At 44.8% G+C, this 19,578-nt stretch overlaps 1 protein-coding gene across 1 annotated transcript in view; it reads left to right on the top strand.

The window, feature by feature from the left end:
* Positions 1 to 13,906, top strand: part of NSG2 (neuronal vesicle trafficking associated 2) — a 37,993-nt gene extending 24,087 nt beyond the window's left edge. Inside the window, exons 4-5 of the mRNA XM_076350091.1 lie at positions 10,236 to 10,346; positions 11,931 to 13,906. Coding sequence (XP_076206206.1) covers positions 10,236 to 10,346; positions 11,931 to 12,122 — 303 coding nt within the window. The 3' untranslated portion in view covers positions 12,123 to 13,906. The remainder of the gene's footprint in view (positions 1 to 10,235; positions 10,347 to 11,930) is intronic.
* Positions 13,907 to 19,578: the final 5,672 nt, after the last annotated feature.

The following is a 19,578-nucleotide window of genomic DNA, read 5'->3' as shown; positions in this document are numbered from 1 at the left end:
TTGGAGACTTACATGCTTGCAGCTTTGGGTGCATCTTGCTGAAGCGTCTGTGAGTATCTTGGGGAGCAAGCAGTGGAGCTGGACCTGATTGTGTGTCAGGTGTCAAAGAAAGCCAGCAGCAGAGCAAGGAACACAACCTGCATTTCCCAGGTCTGTTGCCATGTACTAATCCCTGAACGCGTTCTTACTCATGGCTCCTAATGCTTTCCCTGCACCAAATCCAATGTGAGGGAAGCAGGGAGAGCAGATTATTTTGCATGTATGAGACTCTTCAGAGGTTGAGTCTTGGCAGGCAAAGGGTAGGCAAAGAGGCATTTTGTTGATGACTTGATTTATCTTGTTTTCCTGTTAATGCATTTTAAAAGGGCCCTTGATGAGCTGGGGAATCCATTGTCATGTCCCACGTGAAGTGACCAGAGGAAATGTCACAGCCAAGGCTTTGCACAATGCAATGGGAAATTGCAGCACGTCACTGATGAAGGGTTAGCTGTGGAGATGATGTATCTGTCTACTGCAGTCCCACTAATTGAAAAACCATCCCAAATGAGTGGTCTGGAAGGAAGCCTCTTCCAGCATTGCTCAGCTCATGAAATGGTATGTCAGGTGTTATTAGGACCATGGGTTTGGGAAGAAAAGCACCTTTATAAGCAGTGTTCCTGAGTCCCCCACTTGTTTAATTTTGGGTTTTTGTTTCTTTTCTTTTGAAGGTTGCAGAGTCACAGAAATAAGAAGGGAAGGCTTATGATAGTCAAAAAAGGCAGAAAATATTCTTGTAGGAGGAGGGGAAAAAGACCTTTAAACACCTGTATGGTCTGCCAAAAAGGCCATGTATTTACTTGGTGTTCCTAGAAGCAATATTATAGCATCTCAATATACCAGCCCGTTCTGATGAAGGATTTTTTTTTTTATGGCAGAAAAGAAAAAGCAAACCAAACAGAGCTTTTCATTTACCTAAGTGGAAATTCACTAATATTCAATGGTGGAAGCATCCTTATTGAAAATGGCATTTTTTAGAACTTCCATAAGGAATGGGGGCTTGGAAACTGAGCCATGAATTTTCCTTTCAAGGGGTTTGACTTGGCACAGAAAGATGTCATGCAGATCGCAGCTGGCACCAGACACAGCTAAAAAGATCTGAGGCTATTAGTGCCTAAACAGCCACTAGAAATTATATTACATGGTGGAGACTGGCTAATATAATTGAGCCAGCTATTTATTGTGTGCATAATTTAATTATTTGACAAATTGCTTAGAAACATGGTGTTCTTGTTCCACACTCATCCTGCGCTTGCAGTATTACAAGGCGCAGAACAGAGGAATTGCTGGTGGGTACATAGTCATCTCAGAAGATAGATGTTTCTTTTTAAGATTTGCAAACTTGGAGAGGTTCACTGGTGTAGTCGGGGTGGGGTGGTGTATGCAGAGATGGGTAGAGCCAACAGGGACATGGCTGGGATAGCAAACTGGCTCAGAGACAGCTAGTGCTGTTTCAGGTGGATACCTTTGAGGCTTTAGGGTAGTTGGAGAAATGACCCTCCCTTTTCTCTGTGAGTCTTTTGGACTTTGATTGCTGGGCTGTGTGGGCTGAAAGGAACCCATGAAATAGTGGAGCAGATGGGAGATGTTTTTGGACCCCAAGATCATACCATCCTCATGGATGGTGTTCAGTGTTCTCAGGAGAATTGGGGTCAAATTGGTTTATGGTTATGAATACTAAGATAAAGGACCAAAATAAAAACCCCTTAAGCTTTGTGTAAGAAGCCATGCATCACTAAGGAGTATTTTCCCATAGCTCTGAAGAGTTAGGTACATGACTAAGGACATTTCCCTCTTACAAAGCATCTCCTAAGAGATGCTACTTAAGAATCTGGACACCATCTGGAATAAAGCTGTGCTGTAATAATAAAGGACAAATCCCACATCTTCTTGCCCAGTACGAAGCAAATAGGAAGACCCAGTTGTGTCACTTTTTTCCAGTTAGCCTTTCAAAATTCCAGAGGCTAAGCTGTTGCCATAAAATCAGCAAAATCAGCAACTTATTACAAAAAAATTGTTAAAAATCAGAGGTGAAATGCCATTTTCAAAGAAGTGCAGCCTAATAATTTTTACCTGCAGAGCACATCAGGCTGTATAACAGGGTGCTGGGCAATGCACCACACCATTTCTTTGGCTGAGTCTAAACAGTGGAGCAGCTCTTCCTGGGGTGTATTTCAGAGTCCTTATCCCCCTGGTCGATCCATCTGAGTGACCTGTCAGCCTGTGGCTCCCTCCCTGCCTACATGCCTGGATTTTCTTACATTAGCAACCTGGATTCAAGTGATGGGGTAGTTCACACTTGGATTTCATCCTGGCATACAGGTGGGAGGCAGCCAGGATAGATAGCTGGATCCGGGGGCTGGGAAGTGCTCCCGAGTCTTTCACTTTAGCTGTAGCTTTCATGTCAAGATCTAATGTTGTCAATCGTACATCTAATTGTCAGCTGGAAGAAGTTATGGGATGAAGGGGAAAAAATTATCCTCCTGAATTTTTCACTGTCAAGCAAATATCCTTATAATGAGATCATGAATCTATGAACGTATACTGAGATGCCCTTACAGCTGAAGCCTTTCTACTGAGCAGCAGGACCTCTGGGACTGGCCCTGTGGCAAATGGATTGATGATTTTGTGATTTTTTTTTTCTTGCATGCAAGTTGTCTAGGTTGTCAATGGATTGATAGGTTTCCAGGTGTAACTATAGAAAGAGCCTTGTTGCCTATCCCAGCACAGCTCTTATGCCCTTCTATGAAAATAATCTTGACAGAATATCTGCCAATTTTATTTATAAAAAATTTTGTCTCATTCAGAGTCTTTCTTCTTCTACAAAGACAAAATTAAAAACAAGAGAATTTCTTTGACTGAGTTGCCTATTAAAGGTCACAGAATTTCCTGATACCCAGCAACACTGAAGGTATCTTGGGAGAACCAGACATGGCATCGTCGGTGGCATCCTTTCCTGACAAACTTGAATGTGAAGAGGGTGAGACTGCAGTGCAGGAATGGGCAGAGGCATCTGGCTTCTGAGGTCCTTTATGCCTGTTACAGCTGCTAAGACTAGGAAGACTGTGCAGAATTTTGTAGGGATTTTTCCTTGGTAAATGATCTTTACCTGGGAATTAAATTGATCTTCTTCACAGTAACACACAACTCTACACTCTGAGAGCATTAACTCTGGGTGCTGCTTGTCTGGCTGGTTTTTCTATAGACAGCAATGCTTTTCCTGGTTGTGGCATCTTCTTGGCTGTACTCCTATTTTGAGCACGTATAAGCACATATATTGCATGCTCTGAGCAGTGGGAAGGACGTCCAAAGTCAAACATTTATTTGCCAGGTTTAGAGAAAAAAATCATGCTCGATATCTAAGTGCCACCCACGCTGATGAAAATCCCTGCTTGCTAGCCTCTCACAAGAGTTGCATGAGCACGGAAGAGATATTCTGCGCTGTTTTCTTCAGACATTGGTAGAGATCACATCATCTGTTTGCACCCTGAGAATTGCTCCACTGAAGTGGCAAATGGAGGGTGGTTTCAAATGCCTGGGCACCTGGGGCTTGTGCCTTGTCCACAAACAGCAGGTAATTCTTGCCGAGTTCCTCCAAAGCTGGACTGAATGCAGCTGTTTTTCCCCCCCCAAAGAAAGGGCAGCATGGTGATTTGCCAAATGAATTTTAGACAGCAGATGATAAGGCTGCTGCCTCAGCATGAGCAGTGATGGGATTGAGCTTTAGTAGTGGAGCACAAGGATTGCAGTGCTGTACCAGACTAGCTGAAACTCACTGTAATGACCCAGAGGCAGATGTGTCAGAGCAATGTATGAAAACCCAAAATGGACAATTTCTTACCCCTCTGAAGACATCTGAGCCTACAGAAGGTGCCTACTGTATTTTAGTGTCCTGTAGGAAACTAAAGGAGATTTAGACACCGGACTGCCTTTGTGGATCTGGATCTGAATGACTGGTTCATGCCATCAAATACAAGAACTTGGTGGGGGAAGAGGGGGCTGTGCCTTTTGTTTTATGAAGCCCTACTTCAAGCTGTGTGGAGGCTCTCCATATGAATGTCTAATCTTTTTGGAATCTTACTGAGCTCCTTCTGCTGACCATATTGTACAGAGTAAATTTGTTAGATTAACTGTGATTAATTTCATAGAATAATTGTGGTTTGGGTTAGAAAAAACAACCCTTTACTTCTTCAAAAGGTGTTGCTTCACAGTTTTGTAGGATGTCTTCCCTGTTTCACTGTGAGGTGGCTTTGCATTTGAATGCCCATGTTATTTTCTCTCCCCATGCAATTTTTTTTTTTTAACCATTTTTATGCTGAGTCCTTGCAGTGTGTTACACCATCAGCGGAACCTGTGAGAAAAACACAAAGGTGGAATGACAGGCCCTGACACCAGGGCCATGATTATAAATTATGTTCCTCCAGCTGCTAATGCAAGTAATATGTGGCTTAAGTGGGAACAAAACAACACCCCCCACAACTCACCAGCACAGGTTAGATGCTGAATACTAATAGAGAGCCGTCTGCATCCAGTCCCCACTGGGAAAAAAAAAATTGTCAACTCAGTTCAAACAGTGCATAAATTTGAGGGAACTGCCATCTGCTGACAGACCCTTCCCCCACCTACACTGCCTGAAAATCCTTCCTTACGAATATCTGCTCTGTGCAGTAGTATTCCCATCAACCTCCTTTCAGGGTCTGCCTTTCTCCGCTTCCTTTTTTCCCCCAGGTATTTCCAGAGAGTTCAGGTTTCCCAGGACTCCAGGGCACCGAAATACCTCACTGGTTTGTGTGACAGTCAGTATCAGCCCAACGCCGGTGTGTAGCTACCTGCAGGCTCTGTAGCTCAGCAGGTTATCGGTATTTCCGTCAAAGCCACTAAGGCTTGATTTTTGGAGGGACCAGCAGCTCCCCACTCTGTTGACTTCCATGGGGAGTGAAGGGTGCACACCCTCTCTGAAAACTAAGGGCACAAGCCAGAAAATTTTTGCTAAGGAAAACAACAAAGAATAAAAATGTAGAAACCTTGCAATCGAAAAGGCAGTTAAAAGAATGGCCTGCTGTTTGGATGTGGCATTGTTCTCTGGTTTGCTTTTAAATAAGGCTTTTCATTGTAGCTAGAGTGGGAAAAAGGGAATTTTTGATGAAAAAAAAAATCACGGGCAGCTGTTGAAATCAAAGAGAGTAGGAAGGATACTTCCATGGACAGCATGAAAGCCAGGTTAACTGGAACACCATTGCAATTAGATATCATCTCGCTGGAACAAAACCTAGTGGCAACTTATGTCCTGTTGCTTGATGAGGATATATCTTTTTTTTATCCGTGCTGTTGTGAAAATGCAACATGTACTTCATCTATGGGAAAGGTGGGGAGGAACCAAGCCAACCGCGCTGTTGTTGATGGGAGGTTGACATCATCTTTCCCTGATGCTAAGGGCCTCTTTCCATGTTTTGTGGAGGATGGGGAGTTTTTTTGGTATGGTAACGATGTTCTCTCTTCTCCATTCCAGCAGATACTCCCCTTTTCAGGGAACCTTTGGGAACAATATACGACTTTGGGGAAGGGGCGGGTGAATCCCCCCCTTCTTTTAGCCACTTGCGCAGTCGCACATGACAGATTCATGCCTGTAACACTTCTAGGTTTTATCTGCTCACTAAATTTTATTTCCCCTCTGTGAGTGTTTATATTGCTTAGAGACTGCCAAGGTTCATGTTAATCATAAAAAAAAGTGGAGGTTTATTAGGTATTGCAGCTCTGTGATTCTTTGGTGTTTGAATGTTAATGAAGCTTTGTATGCTCTGGAATAGCTAGAGAGGTGGATCTTAGCTCTGGTGTGGCAAAATATCTGGGGGTGGATTTTTCTTCCCTTTCCTCTGGGTCTTAACATCTTACGTGACATTTCATCCCAGAGCAATTTTACACTATGTATCATCATGTGTAATATTGTGTCACGCTGTAATTTTGCAAGTGCATGAAACGGCAGGAGGGAGGTGAGAATGGGCTCGGTTACACCCCGAAAGGAGGGGAGAGCTCAGCGGAGGGACCTGCTCCTGGGAGGTAATGAATTGGGTGTCAGCACTTTGCCAGAGCAGAGTGACAGAGCAGAGGGGAATTTATTATTTTTAGGGGCTCAGTGGGCAGACAAGAGGAAAGGAACCAGTCAGCTCGCATTACTAACGGTCATTTCCATAGGCTGTGCATGTACGTGGGATTTAACAAAAGAAGGGGCATTCATTCTCACTCCAGACAGGTTGTTTTTTTCTTTTTCTGAAGGCTAAAGGAAGAACTTGGCCATTTTAACTGGCTCAGAGTGAGAAGCCTTCAAAGCAACCTTGGTGGCAACTCTTGGGGAAGGCAGACACAGAGTCATTCCGGGTGAGGGAGACATCTGACAGTTCAGGGGTATTCCCCTTTCACAGCCTCTTCTCTGGGTGCAGTCAGCCCTGAGGGATCCCTCTGAGATGGAGGAAACGGGGATGCAGAGGGGGAGAGGGGAACCAGGTAGACATTAGGGCAGGAGGAATCATAGCACAGGGTGTATGCATCCTGCTGGTGTGCAGCTGTTGCTAGCCCTGATGATGAAGGTTGTATTTACTAAAGAAAGCTAGAGGATGAGCAGCTTCTTATTTCTCAGGAACAAGCAGTACTTTCTTGCTGAGTTACGCTCTATGCATTCCCAGGTGGCATTCAGTGTAATTTCATTGTCCTTTGTCTCTTCCTTTGCCCTGAGCACAAATTTGTTCCTTCAGCTTAACTCAAGCAAGATTTCTTTTTTCATTGTATTTAGGGCAGAGCAACCAAACTGGAGAGCTGAGCATTTCTTATTTTCTGAATTTCTAGCCAGGGCTGCCCTCTAAGCATTGGCTTTGGTAGAGCAAGATGTACGTCTTGCTTTAGTGCCTTCAAACTAACCTCAAAGGGGACTTGTGTCATTGTCATCTTTGTATTACTACATAAGTTGTTGTTGGAGGAAGTACCAGGCCTAACATGCTTCCCTTTTAAATGGGGAAGAGTTGATGAACATGTGTTCTACAGGGGGAAATGCTCTTCCACGTTGACCTGCCAGAGCTGGGTTGTGATGGGCCTTTTTGGAGAGAGGTCTTTTTTCGCAGGTCTCCTGTTGGCATACTTAATCCAGGAAGTCTCTCCTTTTGACTATACTTTTTCAAAGCAACTTTTTTTCATTTTTTCAGGTGTAATATGACTTCTTTTTGGGGCAGAAATCATGGCAAATTCCATTTCCATCTCCCTTGAATCCAACTGAGACTTCTTCCTCTTCAGCACTATGAAAAGGGACATGGCTTCCCCAGGTTGGGAACCCATGGGCTACCATAAAGCTGGTCTGAAATTATTCAAACTTGCAGGCAGGTGTGCTTTGATGGAAAGGAGGTAGTGCCCATATTTTCTTGGTCAGACTAGTGCAATTCATACAGCTGTACTCCTTTCCTACCAGCTACCTTTTCAGCACACCAGGACGCTCTTACACATGTTCTCTGATGAGATCCAGCAGTAAGTGCTTCTCCCTCTGCAGCTGCTTTTTGCTTAATTGACCCATTTCGCAGCAGATTAGGCCCCAAGGAGGAGGTTAATATGAGCAGTTATTCTAAAAGGCAGGTCGGGGCTTCAGTGGACTGTTCATCACTGGAAAAACCTGTTAGCCCCAATTTTTTACCTTTTTATACTTTATTCTAAAATATTCTGACTTAACAATGAACTTAGGAATCTCTTCTGCTAGATATAGTCTCCACACCTCTCTCTTTCCTGACTTCTGAACTGGTTGTGGTGGGTCAGATTTAACACCATGCATGCAGATTTACCTTCACTCTTTCTTTTTGTCTTAAAACAGCCACCAAAATTGTATCTCTGGATCTTCCAGAGATTGGAAGGGGGGCTTTAGCTTCTCTGAGTAATAGTCCCAATGTGCTGTGTGAGATGTAGGAATACATCTCACCAGGCAGTGCATCTTTCTGCAGGATTGATGAGGATGAGGAATCTTTTCCTGCACTGCAAGCAATTACAGTGGCCCCTTTGAGTCTGTGCAGGGATTGCATATCATACAGGTTCTCAGAATTACAGCTGCTACGATGACCAAAGGAGAGAATTAGAGCAAAATTCAGTGTGAACCAGTATTAAGCAATTAGTATATCTTTATTGATATAATATTACTAATATTACATAATATTATTGTTATATTAATAACATTATATTGATGAATTCTGAGATGTGGCCAGCTTGCTCTTTATTAGCTGCTGTTCCTGACAAGCCTGTCCAGTATACTGCAGGAATTGTCTCTGTATCTCCCCCACTTTCTGCCATCACGAGTCTCCTATACATTAGTTAAGGAACAACTTCTGCCTGTACCTACTATGCAATTTCCTTGAACACCCATACAAGAAAACAAAGAGGATTGTGCCATAACTGTAACAACAAAAGGGTGGATGAACCATGAATGACTAGATGGAGCTGAAAAATTTGTGGCTTTTCCTTGCTAGGGCAATAAATGATAATGATTGCCTTTAGTACAGGTAGGTGCAGCCCTGATACTGGAACGGGGGCATGTTTTGGAGGATGAGCACATGTGGTATGTGCAGGTATGTGGTAGCATGCCTGCAGGTAGGGGCATTAGCTGGGGGCAGGCACACAGTCCCTGCCACGTCCTACCATTGTGGTTTTCTCAGTGGATGGGTTTTGATGTGACCAGGGAAAATTTGCAGTCCTGGGCTCGGCTTCTGGTGTCATGGTGGGAAAGTGGGATTCTGAAGCAAATAGATTGAGGTTGTGGGTAGGAAAAAGCCTCGCTGATCACTATCCCTCCTGTAAACCCATGGCTGACCTCAAACTTTTGCTGTAGGAACTTCCTCAGCGTGAGCTCTCACAGGCTCACCGAGCACAGAAACATTGCAGCCCCTTCCCCATGCAGGCAAACATCCTGCAAAATGCATGCTGCTGGTGTTCAGTCCCAGCGAGACAGAGCAAGCTGGGGAGCTGCCGCAGCTCCCTCCCCATGCTGCTGGCCATACAACGGGTTTAAATATTTTCCCTACTGCTGTTCCCACCCCCATCATCTCTGTAAGTGAGTTCATTTGATTAGGAACTCCAGTTTGCATGGTAACACTGGAGCCCCAGGGATTATGATTTTTTTTCATGCCAATCCAGATCAGTGTGAGACAGCAGTCTCGACAGGATGGGTTGCTGTAATTTAAACAGTAGAAGTCCAGAGCCATTTGTGCTGCATTTGCAGAATTACCAGCTGGGACCAAGAAAGCTTTGGGGAATGAGAAAACGAGAGTGCATTTGGGACCCTTGCTTAGTCCTTAGGGAGGACACAGCCTAGCTAAAATGAAGGATCAAGGGCCTCAGTCCAGACATCTGAATGGGGCCAGGAAACTTGCTGTTGAATGAACTATTTAAGAGGGACCTGGAAGGGCTGGGGACAAGGGAGCTACAGCAAAGAAACAGAATGGTGCAGCAAAGTCACCTGCTTGGGAATGAGGAGAGGGGAAATATTTGATCCCCAAAGAGGGTATTGTGTCTGGTACCTCCAACACCAGCATCTGCTCTTGGACATGCTGCGGGATTTACATGCTGGGCTTTGTTGGTGGTCGGGGTATTCTCCTTTTACAACTTTAATAAATAGAGAAGGATTCCCTTTCTCCCGCCCTCTCTTCTGCAAGGTACTTGAGGCACAACTTATCCTTGTTGCATCGCCCAGAAGGCACAAAGGGATGTGTGCTACAAAGGCTTCATTCTTTCTACCTGCTCACCTACCTCTGCTATCAGAAAAGCAGGATCTCGCCATAGTTATAAGGCAGCTTATCTGCACAGATTAGACCCTGAATGTGGACTCTGGCTGCTGGCGGATCCTGCTGGGCCAGCAGATGATGCTGCCCGTTGAACAGCTGAGAGCATGGGAACACAAAGCCTCTGAGAACACCAAATGCCTCAGCAAAATCCATACATCTGCAAGGGGTTAAACACAGGAATGTGCACTCCTGAAGGTCTGTGCGGAGATGGAAATGATGTGAGAATTCAGGGCTATTGGATCTAGCATTCATTCAATTACCATGCTTAGTTAAGTACTGCACAGTGGAGTGAAGACTGCAGTCTGTTAGGATGGCTGTTACTATAAGTCATTTAATTATGAGGTTGCTCATATGCCATTTTAACATATGTAGAGTAACATTATCCCTCTTTTGTAGGTCACTATTCTCATAAGTCTGGCTCTTGCATTCCTTGCCTGCATAGTGTTTCTTGTGGTATACAAAGCCTTTACTTATGACCACAGTTGCCCAGATGGATTTGTTTATAAGGTAAGAAACTTCAGACGCATGAATTGCCTGAGATAATGATAGACTCTAATTGACTACATGGTTACAGTCTAGTCTGCTTTTTTGACCAGGCCAAACAGAACATTTGGCAAGAATGTGTTGAAATGGGAAAAGTGTTATGGGAAATGTGGACTTGCATCTGCCTCCATCAGCTACTGTTACACTGTAATTGTTGGGATTAGCATTTGGTGAACAGTGCAGACAGATGTTCAGGAACAATCCCTCATATTTGTGAATGGATTTATTGCAGCTGGAATCCCGCGTTTACTTCCCACACATTCAAGTGACTGAGGTTTACTGGCATACATTTTAATGCAAAGCAAACTCCCAGCGTGCTGGCACGTGTGTCCTTTGTGAAAGAAAACTGAATTTGCTCATGTAGTTCATTTTAGGTGCTTTTGAGCCTCTATCAAGAACAAAACCATGTAACTTAATTGCTAAAACCCCTCTGCCCGGTGATTTTATATTGAATATTCACAGGGAACTATTTGCCTGGTCTGCTGAGATTTAAAAAAAAAAAAAAGTTGTTTGCAAAATAGTTCACTGACTCACTGACTCCTTGCTGTGAATAAACTCATAAACTCACAGGAGTCTTGACCACACTGGGGATAGTCTGTGGGCTGGAAGATAGAGTAAGGATGTTGGTGTATTAGTCATTGTGAATTATTCTCTTAGGTTATATAAAAATGAACTTAGGACAGCGTAATGAATTTCAGAATCAGATCCAAACCTGAACTTCTGAAAAGATTAAAAGTTTTGGACTCAGATTTCAGCTAGTCACATTGAACTGGGAGTTGGGGTATCTCATAATTTGAGAATAATTGTACCTGGGGCCCTTTGTGTCCTTGGTGCTACTTCGACTCTGGTGAATACCAACCAGTCTGACATTTGTTACCATTTGATTGCTCTTTTACAGCTGTTGCAAAGCGAATTGTTTTATCTGTGCAGTTCTTAGCACACAAGTGTCCGCACTAGCGTAGCAGAGACGCATGGGCAGTGTCTGCACAGACAAGAAGCTCTGACAAGGGCTGGCCAGTTGGGCTACGCTTCCTACCATCCCTGACCAAGGTGGTCGTCCTACAGGTCAGAGATAACACTGCAACAGAGCAGCACGTAAGCAGCTTACTCTGCCTCTGCCTGTCCTCTACTTGTCTGAGGATTAATTCTGGACTTCGCTCTACAGACCTTTCAGTCCAGCACATGATAAGAGCTGCTCAGCCAGCCCTGCTAGGACTCCAGCAAGGGGCCTTGGTCTCTATGCATGCCAGTAAGGTACCAAACCAGTCAGACCTTCATTTTACAGTCCCCATTTCCCATCCACGGATGAAATCAGCCTGTAGTCAGGGTTGCCAATAGCAACAGGTTTTGAAGGCTGCTGCCCTACTCTAAACTTTGTGCTTTCCCATGGCACTGGAAGGCAGTCGGGGCTACGCAGCAGACGCTCTTGCTGCAGCAAGTCTGAGTCAAACGTCATCCATGCAAACAGCTAACCCTGGGATTTTTAAAGCAAGAGCCTGAGGCTGATGGGACCACTCTTTACTTCTCTTGCTTTCTTCCCCTTTCCAGCACAAGCGGTGCATCCCGGCCTCGCTGGACGCGTACTACTCCGCACAGGATTCCAACTCCCGGGGCAGGTTCTACACCGTCATCAGCCACTACAGCATGGCCAAGCAGACCAGCTCCCGGGCCGTATCGCCCTGGCTGTCTTCAGGATCGGTAAACCACGAAGCCAAGGCTGCCAAGACAGAAGGTCATTAAGGTTAAGAAGTGGTGATGGGCAAAGTGGGAGGGTGGGGGGACAACACCATGTCTATACTGCATTGCTCTAGCTGAGGGTGCTGTGCTAACAGCACGACAGGAATAAATAAAACCCAAGTGCGGGAGTCATCTTAATGGATATTTCTTTTCGTGCATTGTTCTCGTTGATTTGTAATCGAGTCGAGCTCTTGTACAAAGGCATGTTTGATGTTGACTGTACCTTACGATGTAAAAATATTTTTAAATCATTGCTTAACTATTTGTTAGAAAAAGAAATTAAAAAACAAAAAAAGCAAATTAGATAAACAGCCAGAGATGATAAAAGCAGCAAAGAGAATCCCGCAAAGTTTTATCATTGCTGGAAAGCTATGACATGGCTTAACATGCAGTGAAGGAACGGCTGAAATCCTTTCGAGAGAGAGGGTAGAGAGAATCTGTTACAAAGACATTGTGATGTTGTTTAGCTTGCCAAAGGGGGGATATGTTGCTGTCAAATTGAATCTAGCATCAGTGTTCATTTGCTGATAGAGAAATACAGGCATCCCCTCCTCCCTCAAACATACACATGTGCAAACACACATGCACACACAGCCCTGCACAGTGGCCTAAGTAAATCCGGAAAGATCTAGGCATTTGTAATGAGCCGCCACTGTGCTAGTGATCTTGGCTAGGCTCTGAGGCTGAAATCCTGGTTGGCATTTGGGTATGGAGCAGGATGGAAGCAGACGGAGGCTTCCATAGTGAAATCAAGAATATACTTCTGAGCACGAGGCTAGGAGTCAGGAGATTGGGCCTTTATTTCTGCTGCTGACACACATTTTCTGCATGACCTTTGGCAAGTTATATGAGGCTTCATCCTTTGGGACCTCCCTCCAGAGGCTCACCGAGAGGCAAAGAAATGCCATTAGAAATTGAGGAGCCTCTCAAGAGTGGTGATAGTATAGAACAGTATTAAGCCTCTAACTTTTCAGCCCCTAATTTTCCCTCACCCATGAAATGGGATGCTTCTGCTTCCCTTCTTCAACTTCAGATACTTCAGTATTTAATGTCATTCTAGGTAGAGAGGGATGGCTGTAGCATGCTCTCAGAGTAGAAGGGTCCCATCAAATCTCTGCTTGCAAACACAGACCAGACCCCAAGCTTAATCCAGTCCTGTCCAATGTAAAACATCCTCTCCCCACAAATGGCATGTGCAATTAGTGCAGACTGGTGGGATTTAAAAAAAAAAAGGATTCTCTTTTCTCAGAGCTGCAAGCTGTTGCTGCAAAGCAGCTCTGCTCCTTGGTAGTGCAGGCAGGGTGAGACTGAGCAGCAGGAGCAGAGTGCACAGGGAGGGCAAGGTTCACATTTGACTAAGGCTGCTTTTTCAGATTTGTGGCTAGACTGGGATGGAAATTAGGAACTGGCCCCTTCTTCCCCTGCATTGGGCAGTTTTGTCCTCCATTTCGCATACATAGACACTAGAGGGTGTAAATGAGGGCAGAACTCCTCAGTCCTAACAGGCGTCATGGTAAATAACTGTATAGTGTAGCTAAAAATGTAGTGCCAAATGCCATTGTCTGATTTCCTATCCTTCCTTCCCCTTCCACCTGTAAATTCATTTCTCACTCAAAATGTACAAACCACCTCCTCCACCAACAATCAAAACTCCAGCAAACCACTGAACAGTTTATAATTTTGTGGTGTATTTTTTGTCAGTAGGTAGCAGAGACTGAAGTATTTTTTGGTGTAATTCTTGAACTTTTCTGACGGGATTAAAATAAAGCTAGATGTGACTGAGTGTCTCTGTGGCTCCAGCAGGTTTTTTTGGTGACTTGTGCTGTGGGCTGGGAGGTGGCAGGTGGCCTGGTGCTGCTGAGTGTGGCTGTAGCAGAGACTGCGTCTTTACAAGGGACCTGAGGTGACTCTGGCTTTCAGGAGGCATTTTCAGAGCTTGCTGTTTTCCCCTTTAATCACTGGGGGTTTGTTCCCTATGTTCCTGCCCATTTTTCAATTGCAAATAGAAAAATAGTAATTAAACTCAAGGTGATCTTCAAAGCAAGTGGAGATGCTTTCTATTGGTGATTCTTGACTTTATGGAGAGACCTCCCCTCCCTTCCCATTTTAAGGCCAATGAATGATAGAAACTTTGGCTGGCAGCAACGTCTCCTTTACCGGCTACTCCCAATGCAAGTGTTCATCTATGTTGGAGCAGGATCCTTCAGAAGGGCCTTTACAAAAAGAGCGCTGCAAGGAAATACAGCTGACAAACCAAGAGCCACAGCTGAACTTTGAAAAAGTTGAGCTCTGTATCCAAACTCTGCAGATTGGTTTCTAATGAAACCACAACTATATTCATCTCACATTGTTCAGAAAGCAGATTGTGTTTCCTCAAGTCCTTCAACTCTCTGAAATTGAATGATACCCTGGCATTTAATTGGCTCATTCCCAAAGGCTAAAGAACGTTTTATAAAAACCTTTGGATGGCCTTCCTTCCAAAAAAAAGTGTATTCAGAATTGTGAAATTGAGCTACCATAGGACAGAAACCACTCTGGTGTTAGAGGTCACCAGTGAGTACTTATGGAATGTATTAAAAGGGATTCAGTGCGCTTTGCAGAATTGAGTCACAGGATAATTTGACCATGGTATTTCTATTGCCACTCTCCCAGTAATACTCTAACTGTATGTTTACTTTAATCTAAAAAAACCCAGGAATCAAATAATTTGAATTAAAGGGTTCTAGCTATTATTAGATAAGTGAGTCAGTGGGGATAACCATTCCTATTTAATAAAGGAAAGATTGAAATGTGTATGGAGCAGAATGGAAAAAAAAGACCCAAGGAAGACTCATGGGAGAGCAAACGAAACCAAACAACCCAACTCCAGCTGCAAGTTCCATTACTGTCAATGTTGTCATTACGGTTTTTGTACAAGCTGCAATAGAGCTTCCAAGATCAACCACATATTTTAATCACGGTAACAGAGAGAGAGAGAGAGAGAGAGAGTAAATTGAAATTGTAGTACATCTTATTATTTCAGTCTTTAAAAACGTCCTTCAAGGTTTATCATACGTTTTCAATGCTGATTAAAGTAGCATATTGGTGATAGTGCAGTCTCATCCTGGCTGTCATCTCTCTGTGAAGTCTAAAGCTCCTTTCTGGCTCTACAGAGTAGTGTTTTTGCGAGCTAGTGTCTGGCGAGGGCTCAGTCATAGCTCTGAATGGTACCGATGAACAAGAGCCTTCCCTCTGCTTCTCCCAACATTTATGTGATGGCCAAGTCAAGTCAGCTCCAACCTCTTCATCTGTGACTGATGCTGCTAAAGCATGAGTCCCTTCGAGCAATCTTCTCCATTATAATAGATTGCTGCAGTGGGCTCAGATTTTGAATTCACCACCAAAATATGCTTTTGGGCCACTGGGACTGGAAGAGTTGATTTGTCTTCTGAGACAGTCACACAGAGGATGGGTGCCTGGACTGTTTGTTTGTCCTATCTGGAGTGGTAGGAAGGGATGAACAAGAAGTGTCAACGCATGGATGAGCTCATCTTGCGGGCAAAGGGACATACTGAGCAGGCAGCAATCCTGCGGAATAACTGGCAGAACGTGTGGGGAAAAAAATAGCTTTGCTAAAAGGTGCAGTGATGCCGTGATGGGAACTCAGCTGCCCCCAGCCTAGGCTCTGGAAGAGGAGGAAGACATTGTGGCTGTTGGAGCCTGAGAAAGATTGAGAGCAAGAGAAAAAGAGGTTGCTGCCAGCCAAGACATGGAAGCAAGCATTGCTTTTCTGTCATAACCCAGTGACCCCAAAGCACTATATCCTGCTTGACTAATACAGACTGTCTTGTTTTGGAAAAGCTGCCCATTGTTGCTACAAACATCTGCTGACTGCAGCGTGCTCTGAGGGGAATCGCTCCGCCACTGATTCAAATCCTCTTGGACTGCCTGCAACACAGTGTGAGAAAAGAAGGTGCTGACAGCAGGACCCCGTGGCTGGCGGGGCACACCATTGGCAAAACCAGAGGTGTCTGTCCAGGGTCTTGGAGGTGATTTCATGCTTTAGATCCGCGTTAGAAAGACAGCTCAAGGTGCTGCCAGTGCCTCTGTTACGAGATCAGAAAAGGAACAGTCTCTGTCCCTTTGCATGTGATTTTTTTTTTTTCCCCCTTTATCCTCCTCCGTGCTTGCCAGCTGTTTCTGGTTTGTAATAATACCTCAAGTGATAAGTGTAAGGGTCGTGCACTGAACTGTCTACAATCACATTTTATACGATTAGTCAGGGTTTTTTTAAAGCACCCTAATTATTACAGTCAAACCGGATTAAGCTATTCCTCTAATAGATTTTCAGTTCCTGTAAAATAGGCCAGAGAAAATGACTTATGGCAGGGGACGGGGGAAGGGAAGGCTCTTTCCTCTGTCTCTTTTGCCTTTGCTTTTTTAAAATGCCAGCAGTGGCAGGAGTGTTACAGGAATCCCACTGAGAGCACTAGACGAGCACCCAGCAAAGTCAGGGGTCTCTGGTACTCAGCTCCCCTTCTCATCTGGACTGGTGCCCTTTGAGGGGCAAAAAAGGAAAAATCCTTTTGATTGAGAATGTTACTTTACTTGGGAGGGTGGATGACAAGCCATTTGATGGGTTGTGGGTAGCTCCCTCATGGAAAATAATCCACGGCAAGTCGAAGTACAGGAAGGTGATAAATGCATTGGCATTATGCCTGAACCGCTTGTCACCGGGAAAGGCTGGGCAGGATTAGTGCTGAAGAGGCTTTTGTCCTGCAGTAGGCAGACTGTGAATGGTAAAAGCAGAGCAAGAGGAAATGGAAAAGCCTCTTAACGGCAGGTTACACAGTTCATCCTGGCATGGCCAGCGCCCTGCCCTGCTCTGACATGACGGGATTGCCCGAGCCTGAGCCCACTGCTGGTGCAGGAACCAGCACCAGGGATGCAACCAGTCTGCCAGGGATGTGCATCGCTTCCCTCTGCTGAGGGCTCCTGCCTGTGCGGAGGGGCTGCTGCAGCTGCCGGCAGTCCCCATTAGCGCAAGGGCGGGGGGGTCAGAAACAAGATGCCCCGTGGCTTCCCTTGCTGATAATACAAAGCGTGAGCACTACCGGTGTGAGCAATAATGAAAACACTGCAAACTGAGGCAGCCATTAATAAAATATTTACACCACTCGGGCAGCGGTGTTTTAGATGAGTGCTGAGGCTTCCCTGTGGCAATCGGTGATTGATGGTGACATTATTACTTACTGTTCCCCTGCCCTCCTCCATCGACACAGTGCTGGCCAGCTGCAAATGGCCAAGGAGAGTCTAGCCCTTCACAGTCCCCGGGGTTAAAAAGAGCCAAGCTCATGCTACGTGGGGCTGCGAAGCCACAGCAAGCCCAGCTCTCCTTCAGTCTGTAGGTCAATGCCAGCAGGTTGCTTTAAGCAGCAACACAGTGCAAATCCAAGGGAGGTACTGTCTGCTGCGGCAAAAGGAGCGATGCCCAGCGACGACGGCAGCTTCTGCCAGCAGCTTTACAGACACTGGTTGAACGCTATGGTGGACCAGGTCTCTGCAGGGACCAATGCCGGGGGCTCCACTACTGCCATCTCCCAGCTGGGTAAGTGCGCAGGTACTGGTGGCCTTTCAGCAACCCAAAACCCCAAGCTCCCAAGGCCTTGCAGTCACTAAATATCTTCTCCGCAAGCTGCTTTGCAGGCCTGTGGGTGAACCCTGCTCGTCTGGACAACAGCCAGTGCAGGTAATTAGCTCGCCCTGTCACTCAAATGGAAACAGCAGTGCAGCATTGCGCAGGTTTCTGCTAAACAGTCGCTTATTCTCAACCCCTCCAGTCGTGGCTACATTTCAATGGTCGGTAAATTGATTTCTGTGTATATTTTGTATGCCAGGTTATTACAATTACTCTTCAGGATCCTTTGGGATGAAAGGCTATTATAGAGATGAAAGCTCATTAACAATAAATATAAAGGGTCAAAACTCCCCATAAAAATGTATTAGAAACAGATTCTAGTTTGGAAATGTAAATATAGCATTTGGCAGAGGTCCGGACTGGCTAGTCTGGTGTGCAAGACAGCTTAATCCACTGGGAAGATGTGGCTATTTTTATAGCAGCCAGTAGAATTACTGTGTGAATTATGGAGCTTTGGCTTACTGGAAAAACAACTCCTCCCTGCCATCAAGAAAAAAGGAATTGTTGGCAGGGGAGAGTGGAATAAGATCATTTCTTCTGCTGAAAATACATTTTTTGTAGTAGAGCTGGAGCATCTTTGGGAGTTTACAAGTATAAATGTTAAAGAAAAAAACAAAAATAAAGGTGAAGGGAATTTCAAAATTATAGTGGTAGCAATGAAAGTATCTAAACAGTGAAAAAACCCCATTTTTTTTCAAATATGTTTTCACAAATTCATTAATGAATGGGAAGCTGAACCTGTCCTTTTCCAAAAACTTTTGACCCACCTCCATTTCCAACACCTTCCCATACGGGTACCTTGAGCAAACTCCAGCTACCTCACATGCGCAGGGGTGCAAATGAGCCCTCATCATGCCAATTTATGGGTCATCTCCCCAACACACAGCTTATTGGAGGTGCCATTTTGTTTTGCAGACTCTCAGCTGTTATTGCAGAGGAGCCGTGGTCGTTTCTGTGCTCCTATAACAGGGGAGGATCCCTGGGGACTCTGCAAGGAGGATGCAGGCACACACACACACACACGGCAATGTGTGTCCATGCATTTAAGCAGGACCAGCATTTCAAATGCAACCTCGTTAGCTGTCGGGTGCTAATGGCTAAGAGCAGGTTACACAAGATCATTTGAGTAGAGTTTTGGTTTGATGCTGCAAGTAATGGATATTTCAGAGGAACCATTTTTCTCAGTCTGATCCTCAGGCTGAAAGTCTAGAAGAGAGTAACAGAGGGAGAGCAGTGGGTTTATGATTTTTGCTGAGGAAGAGGCAGTGTCAGCAGAAGTGGGCTCCCGCAGGGCTCCGGCATCACTGTTCAGGGTGAGCTGACTCAGGCTCCAGTTCACAGAGGTGTCGCAGTCACTTAACCTTTCAAGATGTGGCATTCCCTCCTTGCTCCACGTTATCCCTTGAGAAGGCATTTTTCTGATGGTTTTGATCAATTGGCATAATCACTGAGACCTTAAGATGAGTAATTAAGATGTTAAAGTCTTTGGCTTATACAAATGACATTAATCTGTGCACGTTCCACATCCGTGCTGTCATCCCATCTTGCAACGTACCCCATTATCTGCTTACCTCTGTGTCTTGACCTTGCTTAAAAAAAATGACAATGAAGTGTGTTTTTTTTTAAAAAAAAAAAAGCAAAACATGCCACTTTAACCTCCTCAAACTAAATAAACAAAGAAGGGGAGAAAATTCTATTCTGTTCCTTATTCAGCATGAGGGTTTTGTTGCTTTTCCCTGCTGCATTCAATCTGTGCGGCACAGTGATGACTGCCTATAAAAA

This window comes from Aptenodytes patagonicus, chromosome 12 (assembly GCF_965638725.1).
Source record: "Aptenodytes patagonicus chromosome 12, bAptPat1.pri.cur, whole genome shotgun sequence".
In the NCBI taxonomy this organism is placed as follows: Eukaryota; Metazoa; Chordata; class Aves; order Sphenisciformes; family Spheniscidae; genus Aptenodytes; species Aptenodytes patagonicus.
Note: the sequence above shows the minus strand (reverse complement) of the source record. Positions and strands in the feature narration are given on the sequence as shown.